The 16280-nt window shown below is 38.8% G+C and overlaps 1 protein-coding gene across 3 annotated transcripts in view; it reads right to left on the bottom strand.

Annotated features, from left to right (window-relative positions):
• Positions 1–16280, bottom strand: part of LOC110966177 (inactive N-acetylated-alpha-linked acidic dipeptidase-like protein 2) — a 580988-nt gene that overhangs the window by 178072 nt on the left and 386636 nt on the right. For all 3 annotated transcript variants that reach the window (XM_051947586.1, XM_051947587.1, XM_051947588.1), the window contains exon 15: positions 15551–15679. In XM_051947586.1, coding sequence (XP_051803546.1) covers positions 15551–15679 — 129 coding nt within the window. The remainder of the gene's footprint in view (positions 1–15550; positions 15680–16280) is intronic.

Consider the following 16280-nt stretch of genomic DNA (forward strand, 5'->3'; position numbering starts at 1 on the left):
ACAAAGGCACAGATGGAGTGAACCCAAATCTAAAAGTGGCCCCTTTTGCTTTACTCTTCACTGTTGTGTTACCTAAAAGTAAAGTATCAAAGTTCAAGATGTAAGAGTTGACAGTGTTATGATGAAACAATGATAAAATAATGTGACAGAATAGTATATTTTAATTATCTCATCACCAAGTATAATTATTTACTGGAAAGGTAATTTCTGTGCAAGTACCACATCAGAAAAACATCTAAATACTTGGAAAACTACACTGTAGATAATCAGGGTTTGTCCAAAATGTTACAAAGGGCACTACTCTCTGGGCAGAGTTTCTTATTGACATCTTTCCTTAGCAACTTTTAACAACTGAAGACCTGTTGAAACTACACTTTTAACAGGAGTCACAGTTTAAAAAAAAATGAAAACAGCCTTGAACATTCAGTCTTATTTATTGATCTTGCTCTCAGAAGTACGTCACTTTGGAAGCATCTGCTAAATGAAACTGTAAATTGAAATTGGAAAGCTCTAATTTCTCCATTCATTAAAACCCTCTTTAAAACTTTTTTTTTGTAAAGGAGAGCATTATTGTGGCTGTAAATGTCACAATTTCTTTGTGGTAGGCACTTTTGCATCTCTGGAACCAAATACTGACATTTTGATTGTTACTTACAAAACTCTGACTGATTGGATATTTTTCAAGGAAATGTTAATGACAAGTCTTCTCTGGACAAGGCACCACACTTGTTCAAAACTTTGAACAAATCTGATGTGTACTACGTGGGTAACAATTCCAGAATTTGACAGTTATTGTGGAAAACTGTCATGCTTGATAAGACAAACCAGCAGAAATTCCCCTATACTTTCTGAATGCAGCCACTGAGAAGACAGGGTGGAATTTAATGTAAATCACAATTATGACAGACTCACACCACATACATTTCAGGTGATTTTTACCTTTATTTCATCTCTCCTGACAATTTCCTGAGAAATTTGGTCTGGGATCTTGATCTGAATTGATGCTGGTCCCATGTTGTTTGGTAATGTGATATTTTTGTAGACTGAGGCTGAAACCGGCCATTATTACACTACCACCAAACATTCTTGTCCTTTAGGCTAAATCTAGCAACAGATATTGAAACTGATCTGAAAATCTCACCTCCAGTTCTTGCTGAAGAACAGACTAACTGTGCTGATCACATCTTTCCAAACATTTTCTCATCCAGACTCGTTTAGCCTTCTGTTTCGTTTTCTCACTGCCAAGTATTATTAGGATCAGAGCACGTTGTTACACCACAGTCCTCATTTTATTTCCATCTGCTTTCCTACAAGATCGGGTGAGATGGTGCACTGTTTTCTGATTTATCCCTCTTGCACAATAACCTTAATAACATCTTGTAGTGTGTGATGCCCCATTATTTTCACATCTTCTAGTGTGTGCATGTCTGAGATTGGAGAGAAGAATATCTCTTTTTTTGTTTGTTTGTTTTGTTTTGTTTTTTTTGTGTGTGATGCAACCACATTTCATAATCTGCTAGGTTTGTAAAACTCTTGTTTTAGTCAAGTTTTACATCAGCAAAGTATCGAATAATTGGACACCAAGGAGATCTGGACAATATATGAGAAAGCACAAGCGCACATTAATTGATTCTCGCCATTGTCTTTTTAAAAAAAATAACAAAAAAACAACAAGAAATAAGAACATTTATTGCTAAGCAACTTTTCAAATGATTGCTGAGTGGGTTAAAAGTTGTCCTTCCAGAAGACTGGCCAGAGAAAATGTGCACTTAAGGAATGAGCATTGATTAATCCTCGCTAAGATCAATTACATATATATTCCAAAACCATAGGTTAAACACAAATTATGCCGTAATCTGTCTTTAATTAATTTAAGGGTCATCTATTAAACAAAATAAATGTCAAGAAAGCTCTGGCTATGTGACCACACCTGCTCCCACCTTTTTGTTTTTTTTTCCAAAAGGTTAGTCTTCCACAGCCGCCGCAGAACAGGCAAGCAACAAAAAAGTAATGTTGGACAAATGCATCACATCCCAGCAGCTGACAAATGTCACAGCCACAAGTAATGACAGTGCTCATTCTTCACCTAACACACATTTTCATATGCGTTCCCCTACTTATGTTCTGTCGCTGTGATATGAAACTGTGATGGAAGGGCCACGCTGTCAGCCGCATTAATGCCTTCTGAGGCCGAGCAGCTTCTCCTTGTGATTATGCAGATTCATGGAGCCTGCCGCCGTCACACAATGCCTTTCCCGACAATACAGGAACTATGGTAATTCAAACATATTGCCAAACAGCATACTATTTCAGACATTATGCCAAGTGTGCTGTCGAACCATCTTGGATGGCTGTAAAGCCACAGACTCATTCTGGTGATTTATCTTGAGCTTCTTTACTGCTGGCGTTATGTAGGAAAACATATAAATTAGCCGTATAGATTAGACATGCTTGCATATTCCCTGTTGTTCATATTTACCATTTCCAGTGTGATTGTGAATCCAGCCTACTGTCATCCTTTCATTCGTGTTTGAAAACCTGTCATGGTATCACAATTCAATTAAAATATCTGTCATCATTTTTGCAGTAAGACCTTGTAAAAGAGGACAATTTGATAGTAAATGCAAATTGGGTTTAAAATCCAACATGTTGGAAATGTACAAAGATCTATGGCACTCCAGATACACTGTAGTGAGGATTTAAATAATATATGGTAATTGTTTTGGGAAGAAAATTCTGTATTGGAGATTTTAGAATATGTTTAAATAAGGGGGGTTGAGTTGTATACATGAATAATATTTTTTTTCTTATGAGTAAGAAAGCTTTTCTCTTACAGGTTTTGTTTTTTAAGCAGTGACAACGATCCTATGTTTTTCTTTAAGTACACTTTTCAAATGATTTTTGGGCCCAATGGACACAGTGGGTATTTTTAGATATTTTCTTATGTGTCACCGAGGTTTACTGGATTGACAAAAGTTTGCAATGAATGCCAGTTGTGAATTTCAATCCATGCAAGCAGTCAAAAGCTTTGATGCACAAGAAAGAAGGAATGGTAGCAGCTCTCTAATTTTTCAGAGGCAACCATGGATGAAGCATAAGTAGCAACACAAGCTACAAATCTATGGCTTATATTTTCCTTAATCCTCCTCAACCCCTTGGTCCCACACCTGTATTCAATCTACTGCTAACAGATCCTACTGTGACTGAATAGAAAATAAATGATTCAGTAAGGCATCCTTAATGATATTTAATCCATGCACTTGTAACTGCAGAAAAGCCTTGCTGTGTGACTTTCTCACTTCAAACTATGGTAGTGTCAAGGTTACAGCAAAGACAAGAACAGTCTAAAGGCAATATGGCTGAGCATTGGAGTACTGCACCCAAATCAACTCAATGGAGTAATACCATGATTTTAAGGGTGCTTATTTGCCTCATAGTAATTCTCTACAAATGATACATTCAGTTGTACCTTAATCAGGGCTCAAACAGGGCTGGTGTTCACTGTTACGCAATCCTGGCACTTCTGCAGTTTGCACTTTGGCGTGCAGTGACTTCTTCTGGCGCACTTCATAACACACTGTTCCCATTCTCGCCTTCCTGATTTTCTCCTATCAGCTGCTAGTCCAAGTAATAACAAGGGAAAGTATCCAGGGATTTCCAGGTAGCAGCTCAGATCAGCAGTTTCGTAGGGCAAATAACACGAAGGTGAAGCTGATGTGCTAGGGTTAGGGTTAGAAAAGAAAGTGAGAGCAAACTCCAGCTGTTTATTATGTCTGATAAAAGGCAATGGGCAAGACAGTTTTAAAATGAAACTCAAGCCTGAAGCAGCAATCTCTGTGTGAACCATTCCAGAAAGCAAAAGAGTATTTCAAAAAGTTCTTTGCTTTCTATCAAGGTCCACAAAAAATAAAATGTTTGAAGCAACCAAAGGAAAAGGGAGAGGAAAGCGCAGGTGGCCAGGTCACGTGAGTAATGTGCATGGGGTAAAAGTTTAAAGCCACATTTCCTTTGTGGACGGGTGCATTGTCCTGGAGCAACAGCCCACCACCTCAAAACTTTCCTTGCAAAGAAATGAGGTCAAACATTTGAGTTTTCGTATACAGTGATGGAAAGCTTTACAGTTGAAAGTTATTCCTAAAAATGGGAGGTATAACTCTTGTTTTCAGGTGAGGCGGACAACATGTGAAGTACCTTTGCTTAAACTTACATCTTTTTATCTTCAACATTTTGGGCTATGCTTTCTGCGTTTTTTTTATTTTTTTATTTTTTTATTTACGTCAATGCTATCTTAAGGGTCGACAGAGAACATTCTATTGAAATAAATAAATATTCTTTGCGTACCTCATTCTTGGACCAATAGATGCAGAATACCAGTTAGAGTACTGGCAGGTGTCAGGTGTCACTGTGTGATTGTGGACAATGTTTACGTAGCTCTCAGATTGGGTATGAAGGCCCAAAAGCAGAATTTTGCATAGGGCTGTGGTTAGGGAACACAAGGAACTCCAGACAGCCTGACCTGATAACTTTATTACCCCTCACACTAAAGCTAATGTACACAGTCAATTATTTTCTTGGTGTAATAACTGAAATGTTTGCCCCTTCGATTAAATACATATTAGTAATACCTTGTAGTATCTTTTATAAAGCACATAATGTAACACATTCATAACTAACATATGAATAATAGGAGCACTGCCACTATAATGGACATTTACTCCACCATAAGGCATCTTGTAGGACACTGTATCTTTTGCTCTTTACTGTAAAGGCATTTTACTGTTTTTCTCCCATACAGTTCACCCTCAAGGGCAGATCACTGTGTTTCTTGTTCATTAAAAGAGATGCATCATGTTTCCGCACATGTGTAGGCCCCCTGAAGGACATTTATGTGTGAGTGTGTGTGTGCGCGCACATGTTGTCTTCTTCTGTGAAAGGGCATCTAGTTCTGCACTTTAGCATGTTATACTTACACTAAATGGCACTTTTCCCTTTTTTTTTTTTTTTTTGTTTAAAGGGAATGCCCATGCAAAATCTCCAACTCAGCCCATTACAACTGTAACTCATAGGGCACTGCATTACATCTTCTTCATTTAAAGGGCACATCATGTTTTCTTGCTTGTGGGGGTACTTTAGAAGGTACTTTCACATTTTGTTCCAATGACAGGGAAAGGGCACCAATGCAGGCACTTCATTTCAGACTGTCACATATAGAGACCCTCCATAGGGCACTAGATCCACATTTAACCATAACTGAGACAATAGTTATAGGATTTTGTGCAGGCAACTTAGAGGGCATCTTATCTTGTTTACTCTAGGTGTTTCCTCCTTCCATTAGGTGCGTAAATTATATTTATTTTTGTCTTTCATTATCTGCAAGAAAAGCAAACAATACAGCATTACTATTAACTAGTGATATAATTTAGATAAATTAGTTGTTCACAAATTCATTAATAAATACAAATCATTATTCATCTGCTCAAACAGACAATATGACAATGTCAAACTAAGATGAAGCAAAGTGACTAAAAGAATTCAAAATCTGTCTTAATGTTGATTTCAACATGTTACATGGACAACAACCCAGGAAGAAAACATGGATTGCACTGCTGCTGTAATCAGCCTTGATTCACCTCAAAGGATTACAAGTTGACCTCTTTATTTCTAAAAGGATTCTGCATCACAAAACATGACATCAGAATGCTGGACTCTATTTACTTATTTAAGCAAGAGACGTGAGTGTGAGAGAGACTGATTGAAACATTGACAGAAGTCAAGTCAAAGAAAGCACAAAGAACTGGGGTGTAAAATAAATGATCTGAGAATACACTTAAGATGTTCCTCAGAATATGGACCACAAGTTCTACTGTGCACCATGGGGATGTACCATTTTCAAAAGATCCTTATGTATAAAGTGGAACAAATTGAGATTTTCAGACATAGGGAAAAAAATTAAGGACCACCCACAGGACTAATTAGAATGTGTTTCAGAGTTCATCGGTGTTCCCAGTAGGGCTGCACCTAACGACCCGTCGACGAGTCGTCTGAGCACCATACGTCATCAAAAGCGGAAGTGAGCGTGCAATGCAACAGAAATCACCAGACGTATCGTGCTCAGACGACTCGTCGACGTGTCATTAGTTGCAGCCCTAGTTCCCAGGGCTGTACGCTTAGCTTTTTCACTAGGAGCACAGGCGCACCGATCTATTTTTAGGCGCTCGCACTGTACAGCCCTGGTTCCTTATGCCAGTGGTTCTCAACCCTGCTCCTCAGGACCCCATGTCCTGCATGTTTTAGATGCTTCCCTGCTCCAACACACCTGATTCAAATGATCAGCTCGTTATCAGGCTTCTGCAGAGGCTTGCTGACGAGCTGATCATTTGAGTCAGGTGTGTTGGAGCAGGGAAGCATCTAAAACATGCAGGACATGGGGTCCTGAGGAACAGGGTTGAGAACCACTGCCTTATGCCACCAATATACTGTACAGTGATTGTATTCACTGCACTGCTGAAGAGTTCTGAAAATATCTCTGATCAAATCAGTCAGCTTGAAACGTAATCTGTTATTCTCGTCAGTGAGGTATGTTTGTGTGTATGTTTACCAATAAATTCTGTGGATTTATTTAAACCTATGTGGAACAAAGGAACAAAGACAAATCTGTCTCAAACTGGCAGCTGTATGATGTAAGCAGGTTGGCCTTCGACTAAATTGAGAGACATCAGCAGTTTCCCTAAACAGTCTCCAGTATTGATTATGTTTAACACTTGAATCTATATAGCTCCTGGAAATTTTGCTCTTTATTATTGAAAAAAATCATCTAAATAAGCAAAAATCAAGTATGCTTTACTACACATCATGCTCATTTTTCTTTCTCTCAACTGAGCTCTTAAACTTTAAGCCAGTAAGAAATTCAAGAGAAATATGTCTAACAAACTGTTCTCACTTTGGCATATCATTACATGTTGATGCAGGATCATATAACTCATAGAATAAAAATGATAACAGGGAGAAAATATGTTCTTTTTGAGGGAAAAGACTGCAGCCCAGTCAGGAACTCCATCAATGTGTACATTTCAAGATTGAATTTGTCCTTACCGGTCATCAAGGTCTGTCCCATTGGTGTCTTAGTAGTTTGTATATATTAAGTTATTCTTTTAGCCAGGGATATATGTAGAGCCAAAATCCCACAGTCCAGTACATTCTGGTCAGCATTATTAAGCTACAAGAGCAGGAAATGTATTGCACCATGTCAAATGTTGCCATCTTAAGCAACCCGATCAATGAAAACAAGACACTGCAGGATATAAATAATTGGAAACCAGGCATAGCTCTGCTGCATCTTGGGTTCCTTTGACTTGTACCACCCACCTAAACATGGGTTCAGACCATGCACACACTTGAAATGGCAACAGCACTCCCAGATAGCAGTGGCATCCCCTAACAGGACAGTGTGCCCTACCACACAGCAAAAGCTGTTTGGCAGTGGCTCAAGCAACACAACAAAAAGGCCAAGGTGCTGACCAGGCATCCAAATTCCTCAGATCTCAGCCCAATTGAGCATCTGTGGGATGCACCAAAACATTCATGTCTCACTGACAGAAGTCTGACCTGCAACCCACAGGAACACATGATCCACTGCCAACATCTTGGTGTCAGACGCCACAGGAGACCCCCAGAGATTTTGCTGACAATGTTGTGCAAATACTCAGAGATAGGGAAAGACAGACAAAGAAATGATGGCTTTATTGAAATAATATCAAATAAAACTGTTCACAGTGAAATATCTTGGCATAGTCCACAAACCTGGACAGAGATGTAGCTGTCAAAACTAGCAACTTATTATATTTTTTCTGTCCTGAGTACCACGAATGAAAAAAAAGTTTTAAAAATTATGGTCTGAAGAATCTCTTAGCAGTGGTTTGGCCTGCTTGAGCTGCATTGATTCCACCAGTTTATTTCCAAAGCCAAAGTTATCCTAGCATGATGTGACAAAGTTTCTTGTTATCTCAAGAATGTTTGTGTTGCTCAGTCGTTCAGTGTCTCACACATTTTGAGTGGGGTCGAGGTCAAGTGGAGGGAAGTCGGTGACAGTCAGCATCCCTTGGTCTTCTTTTATCTTTAAGTCGGAACCTTTAGATGTCATTGAGCTCATTATTCTGCTGCAGCCTTAGTCCGCCTCAACCAAAGAATGGACTTCTTGGTTACGGCTGAGCTGGTTCACTGCGAGTGACTGAACTCTCCCAGTCCTGAATATTCCCAGCAGCATGTTTCAATGTGGGTTTGATCTACTGTGATATCATTCTCTCTCCGGTTCGCTCTACAGTGTCACTAATCTCTAACTGGGATTCATCAGTAAATAGGATTTTTGTTTTCAGGTTACCCACTGTGAAATGCTGCTGTGTGTTTGCCTACTGCACATTTGGCCCTGTTGACCCCCTAAACAGTGGTTTACTTGTCTTGTACACCACTACGAGACATCATTTATTGATTCACTGGTCTTCTGTTGGCGTGATAACTTTTGTCTGACTGATTCTGCTCTGGATAAAATGGATTCAGTCTCCAAAGTGTTTTAGAGTGCAATGCATTGCCCCTTAGAAATCTGTTGTCTGAAGTTTGACCACTTACAGTCGCTTAATTTACATAAAAATATGGCAGACTTCTGATGTAGTCTCAGACTTTTGAACCCCACTGTGTGATACGGAGTCATGTTAAAATGACAAAAGGCCTACTGAATATAGGTCACACAGCAGTGTGTACTATTAAAGTTTTAGGTCTCCTTGCAGTGCTCAGAGGGGTTTAAATCACACTACATTTACCAATTAAATTGCTGAGTGCACACACAAACATGCTCATCCAGACTCTCTCACTCACACACATACAGACAAAGAAACATACTTGTGGAAACAATCACACAATTGCACAAGTCCACGGCCATTTCTTTGAGAGTGGGCAGATGAAGAATTTGCCACTGTGGTCTTTTTTCTGTCTAACAATGTGCTGTCCACTAGTGACCATTTGTTTTCAAATGGAGGTACCTGCTACAAGCCACCCACACTCCGACAGGAGACCAGACACACATACATCTCTGGAACAAAACCCAATTAAGGCACAAGGTCCTCTCCATTTGTTTTGTATTTTTCTAACAACCCAAGCACCCCCGGTTTCTTTCTTTCCACCTCTGTTTCTCTTGTTCCTGCCTTCTTGCTGTCCATCTATGCGCCTATTTCCCCCGCTTCCTGGTGCAAAACCCCTGCAAAAAGAGTATCTAGTTCTATTATAATTGGTTCCCAAGCACCCATTCAAAAACTATCATTGCAGCAGCATCTCGGTTTGGAAGACAGGTCCCAGCAAAGTAAGATAAGTAGCAAGTATTACAGCAGTTGTGCAAACATGATTAATGACATGTGTAGACTTGTTTCTAAATATTGGGAGGTGGAGAGCGTACCTGGGGCAACTCAGGCACACTTGAGATGATGAATGGAGCGATAGACTGTGCCAAAGATACAACTGCCACCAAATGGACAATTAGGTGCGAGACGAGACGAGATAAGAGGGCGTACAAAAAGTAAAGAGAGAGGAGGGATTCTTGCCCGATGTTTTGGTTAGTTCTCTGGTACTCTGTAGAGCTATAATGAATCATTTGGCCCTTTTTATTTACGAACAAAACATTTCTGATGCTGGCTGGGTCCAAAAGGTTTTGTTCACTGTACTACATGGAAACATTTGAGCAGATTGCTCTGGTGACGATGAAGATGGGTCACAGTACCAGATGGGATTCTGCTGGGATTCAAAATGGTGTAACTCAGCTACCTTTTTATAAAACATTTCTCACAGAAATTAGGATGCACGTCATTTTAACAACTATTCACCAGAATGAGCTTGTTCTGCAGTAGAAGAGGCATTTTTGTTTCCTAACAGTTGTTTTTTTTTTTAAACACAGAAAATAAGACAGTGTATGACAAAAGTGTTTAGTTTAGGCCTACATTTTTGTGTGCACAAAGAACATAGAGTGTTACAAAGTTGCAATAATTAGACAAAAAAAAAACCCACAATAAACCAGGTGATCTCCCTGCTATTTACCTTGTTAAAGCCCTCCAGTTGAAATAAAATTAAATTTAAAATGGCTTTATCATATGATGTGTGTATTTAAGTATTTTTTTTCCAAATTTGGTACATTTGTGAATATATTCCTGTCTGAGGAATGGTTGCTAAATGAAGCGCTGCCCTTCAACTTTAGGCAACTAGCTGACCTGAGGCTGCTCTCTGATTGGATGGTAGACTTTGTACTTATATATATAATTATATATAAATAGTGCATTGGTGTTGTTCAAATGTTTAAAAACTGTGTAAGATTGGACAGATTCCAGCACTGTATTTATCTCTCACACACCATTAGGTACAGTTTTGCTGACTTTCACTCCCACTCAACAGCTCTCTAAGAAGGGAATAAACACTGGACTTGTATACCAGGTAGACAAACACACGACTTAAAATAAATGCTAATGCTGCTCTGTATCTGCTGGATGTGCACTGACACTAGGCAGCTGTTTGTTAACAGGTTCATCTTATTGCTTTCATAAATGCATGTCTGTCTTTTGCTTATATGCAAACAAAATCTTGTACCCTCTGGGATTCCTTACTGATCAGGCAAAGATAAAATGGCATATTGCTTTTTTCTGCAGTGGATCTGGATTTGATAAGCAAAGCATTGACAATAGAAAGGAGATGCAAACAGGGGAAGAGACAAAAGCAGCATCTGTCCTCATGGGACACTAAACTCAGTTTGATGTGAGCAGTTAATGAAATAATCCTCTCGCCATGATTGCATTCTTGTATTTTCCAAAAGCCTGCTTTTCAGGAGCGAGGCCAGCATTTAGACAGAATGCTGCAATATTTACAGGTATGGCTGATGCCCCATAAATTGAAGTGGGCATATGGAGCAATATGTAGGCAATTACATTCAAGGTAGCAAGATCTGGATTGAAAAAGTGTCGAGTTGAGTGAGAAATTGTCCTTGGGCAATGAGGAGAAAGCCAATCAGACCGAAGCGTACTGTGTACAAGCTCCTGTAAATTTCCTCCTTTTGCGGTATTTACAGCAGCACCAATGTCCCCCGGGGATTTATGACCAGGAAGAGTGACGTCTGAGCAGAAGGTTTGCATAAACCAGATTCCTGTAAGAAGACAGTGTTGGAGCTGTGTCTCTAAGCTTGAAAGGTTTAACATGAAGCCTGACAGGATGATGAATTTCATCAAATCCAGCAGGATGTGTGTGCACTTTGTTGAGTTTTTCCTCATTCTCTTGTTAAGATATTTCATTAACCAACATCAAAAAGTAAAAGTAACTTCCTCTCAATGTCTTCCAGTCTTCTTTTGGTTTTGGCAGAAGCTGTCTGTAGCTTCACTACAGTTGAATGTGATAGGCAAACTGGGCCATTTCTACTAATTATCTTGTTGTAGAGCAGGGAAATAAGTGACATCGGACTCTATTTGTCAACTTGTGACCTCTTGTACCTGCCTATATGCGTGGCAGGGGGATGCGTCTTGTCTGTGGATGGATGACTAACCTTAAGACACAAATAAAAATACAGAACAGTGCAACCTGGAGAGATGAAGACAGAAAATGTAGAGAATAAGCGAGAGGGAGATTTTAATGAGGAAAATGAGAGGGTGGGGAGATGCAGAGCCGGCTGCTGATGAAAGAAGAGATTAAGAGGTGATAGAAGGAGACTGAGCAAGGTGGGGAAAGAGGGATGTAGTGCTTAAGGGAGAAGGAGAAAAACAAAAAAAGGAGGAGGCGGCGGTGAAGGCGGAGGAAGGAAATGAGAGAGAGCTATGATGAGGTGTGTGCAATTTTTTTTTTCAAAAGGCAAAAGTTTTCCAAGTTTAAAGAAATAGTAGAAGTTGGGTAGAAGATGTCTGCAAGGGCTGATCATATCTTCAAAACACCCCCAGGTTGGAATAAAGAGACAGTTTGGGAGGCTGAATCATAGAGTTGCTGTACTTAATCACTAGAATGGCCGTTGCAGATTGTATGAGAATGTGAAGTGTGGGATGAGGTGAGAGTGAATTTAGTTTTATTTAGATCACACTGAGAAGAAGATATCCTCCTCCTTTCACGGAACAGCTGACACATAGTGAGAGTGTCCCTATCTCATGTGATGACATAATTATCGTGTAGTTTTGTTATTGAGAGCAAGTACGAAAGTAAAGCAGAACACAAAGTGGGTGTGAGGCACCAAGAGAGAAGGAAGTGGAGTAAAATTAAAGCAATGTTTGATGTAATAAGAAGTTTGTTGCCAAGAAGAGGGCAGCACAGCTACGGAAATGCAGAGATCACAATAAATCAATCACATAATAGCATCAGAAAAGTTTCTTATTGGTCTTAAAATTCAATCTGTAACATGACAACTAGCAATAAATGGCCAAAGTCCTAAAAGACTGTCTCTAATGACAAGCAAAACACCCAACAATATCAAAACTAAAACTAAATCAGTAATATATTTAACACAGGACTAATGTTGTACATTTTTTGTCAATGAATTGTAACTAAACAGTCATGTTCACGATGGACAAACAGGCAAATGAACAAATCATTGTGTTTTTTAATGCGCTGCAGCATCTGTAGAATCAAACAATGATCAAAGTTTCCTTCACCACCCACAATATCTTGTTTTCAGTAGATTTTTAGTTTGACCTGCTGTACAACTGGTAATTAAGAGTGTCCCACTCAGTACAGCGATGTGTTATGCGGTGGTTCTTGAAAGAAGCACGTTTATGAACTTAAATCATTACCAAATTATGATGACAACCATCAACAAAGCAGCTGACACAAATTACAAGCATGCAAGCAGCGACCGACAATTAATGAAAGACAACATACTGTTAATCCACCATTCAAATGCAACCCAGGTGATGTGGCTGTAACATTAACATACTTTCAGTCAGCTATCTCTCATGTTGCTGTGAGAAGGAATGAAAAAGTCCCAGTGCTCCATTGTAAAGCTCCCTCTCAAAATATTTACTGAAGAAATAATACTGGATAACAGTATTAAGGTTGGTTAACTGGACTTACTCCAGAGTCTGCTGTATCACTCTGGAGCAGAAGGACATGGAGCCTTTTTCCACAAACCTCACTATAGATGAGACCAGCATGTGCAGCCATGGTAACTGTACACAAATTGCAACAGCTGTGGCTTTGATGTGCTTAGAAGACAGAAAAAATAAATCACAAAAAGGAGGCTAAAATATAATTGAGGGCAACTACAATAAAATGTTTCTAGTTGTGTTTACTCAAACTAATACAAATCTGATGACTCAAATTTGACTACACATTTTCATCAAACGGCTTCCTCTAACAACATCACAGAATCAGTCTGGGATTACATAAAAATACAGAAGCAACTCAGACATCCTACAACTGGGAGTAACTGGGAGAGAGCTAGTCACACCAAATATTGGTTGAGGCTATTTTTTTTCTTTTGTCTCCACTTTGTATGAAGCTCACTTATACATAAACAGACACTAATGGTATTTTTTTTTTGCACCTCCACTATAGGATCAACTGGCCACGGATTACTGAGACAATGACAGCCTCAAACTGGGATCAGTGAACATTTTGATTAACAGGAAAAGTACAACCATCCACATCAGGCCAGATGTGGGACAAAAGAAGAAAAGCATATTTAATTTGTCAGGATGGTGTAGAGCTTGTGCTTTCATGAGGGGGCCATGGGAAGACAGACCTTCACACAGGGACACCCAAAATGTGTTTTTGGATAACCAAATACCAGTCACCATCAAACTACAAAGGACAGCCCCAGCAGGAGGTGGTTGTCAAAATCTTGATAGCCACATCAAAAGAACTCCACTCTCTTTTGGCAACTTGAAGCAGAGTGGCAGTCTTTGAACACTCATTATTCTATTTGCTGGGACTCACTTTCTCTTCATTGACTGATCTAATGCCAGAAAACATTCAAGTTGTTAGTGTTATAGAATTATAGAGTGACACATGGTTAAGGTTATTGTACTGTGTTTAGTCTTGTTTTCATTGTCTGTCTACCTGAAATCCACATCTGTACTTAAAATATTACACAATTTTACTAGAAAGAAGAAATCACTTTAAGTGTTTCTGTGAGGCCATCTAATAGTTGCTAGATATCCATACTGCCAAGGCAATTAACTTCCTTCATTAGTAACCTGGTGTAATTTTCCAAATTCATTTTCTGGAAAAAAAAAATCTTCCAATTTTAAAATGAACTCATCATCCAAATTAGCAGCTACTTTCAGGTGATGACTGATTCATCTTGTACTTCCAAAGCACATCACTACACCTTACTTTCATTACCGTCACCTACCATTTGTTGTGTTATAGTCAGCAAGTGTACATATTTGTGAGTGCAGTTGCCTCAACAGTTCCTTCAAAAACTATGAAAAACTGGATTGTGCAAAATATGACCACTGTAAAGTGAACTGCAGTAACAGCTGAAGTAGTGGTGCACTGACAACAGTAGGTGAAGCTACAGAGAAATCAAAAAACAACAGAATATCATTGTAGCAGTAATACAAATATTTCCATTTACTGATATACACCGATGAGCTAAAACAGTCCTGTCCAATATGTGGTCAATTCAATCTGCTAAGGCATGGATTTCTGAAGGGGGACAGTGGCATAAGTTGTGAGAGGGAGACATTCCCCAACATGCTGTTGTTGGTTTGTAGTTTTTCTGCTTCTACCACCCTAAAAGCCAGTCTGTACAACTCTCACATCAAGCATGCTGATCACAAGTACTGACTGCTCACTTGCACGTCCAGTATGTTTTCAGAAGCAGAGCAGCTCTTTTGGCATTAGAAGACACACTGATGCACAAAAAACTAATGTAAAGAACAATCAGGTATTTAAAAAAACAAACAAAATTGAAACTTCTTAGTATTGAACCAAGCTGAGGGTAGATGTAATGTATATTTCTATACTGGATGTCTAAATTTGTCATCAGTTCAAAATCTCACTAATAAACCATTCTCATAGAATTAGGAAAAGTCATGAAAAAGCAAACTGGTAAAACAGGAAATCCAGAACTCAAATAGAACATTCAGATTAAGTCTTATGGACTACGGTATACCCTATTTGGATTAGAGCTCATTCGCATAGATGGGGTCTCTGTGCCTGGAGCCACCAGAATGTACAACATCATGTCCAGAAGATGGGTGCTAAATGTTGTGAAAGTCATTATAGTAGAACTTCAGGCAACATTTTGAAGAAAAATTGTTTAATGATCCTCTGGCCAAGTGCTAGCAGTGGTGGTAGTTTTTAGAAAAGTGCAGAATGTATTTATTCTTAATCAGAGGTAAAGCTAATACCGGTTGTTGTCATATTTGTGGTGAATCACACTTATAGTGGTGATATTAATGGTCACTTTCAGCAGATGCAGCAATATTGGAACTTAGTTTAAGCAGAAATGTCTTATTACTCTTTAAAATACACATCTGAGGTGATGTAAAGAGGCGTTAGCATTAGTGACAGATGTGGTAGGAGCAGGAATAGTAATAGTTACCCTCTGGATATCCGAGGTAAGTTGGAGCAGTGTTGGAGAAGCTGTAGCTCTGAGAGTCTCTGTCCCTCGAACTGGCGAGTTCAGACTGACGTAGGCCACTGCACTGCTCTGTAGGACAACACTGTTATCCTGGAGGGAACACAAACACACAATCACACCATTTTCATATTCATTGTATAATCGTCACCACACTCACCACATCGTCATCATTAAGTCAACAAACAGTCTCCTTTCCAGTTCTTAGGATTAGATAGTTGTCCTTGGCAGTTCTTAATTGCTTTGCAGTTGTGATTTAGCTTGAAATGTATTTAATATCATCAAATACATCAGGCTAAAACCTCACTTTTCATTTTACCTGACAGTTTTATGACAAATACATGAGGAATGATAGCACTAATAATTTTCTAGAGAACCACATTGTAAAAAAATACCCATCTCTCCATCAATCAGTAGATCAAGATATAAAAAAGTATTTTGAATGATGACCAGTGCTTGCTGATAATATACACTGATGAACATTTTTGATGTGAAAATTTCTGTAGGATACCTTGTACTAAGCAACATCTATGTGACATTAGAAAGCCAATATTTTAGTTTACTCATTGCAAAAAATTGTATCCAATTTTGCAACAACAAAAAAACTAAAATAATACTAATATAAAATTTGAATTTATCAGGTTCATCTATGAACAAAACTGAAATTTCTGTGAAGTTACAATAAATTAGTGAA

This window comes from Acanthochromis polyacanthus, chromosome 4, assembly GCF_021347895.1.
Source record: "Acanthochromis polyacanthus isolate Apoly-LR-REF ecotype Palm Island chromosome 4, KAUST_Apoly_ChrSc, whole genome shotgun sequence".
Classification (NCBI taxonomy): Eukaryota; Metazoa; Chordata; class Actinopteri; family Pomacentridae; genus Acanthochromis; species Acanthochromis polyacanthus.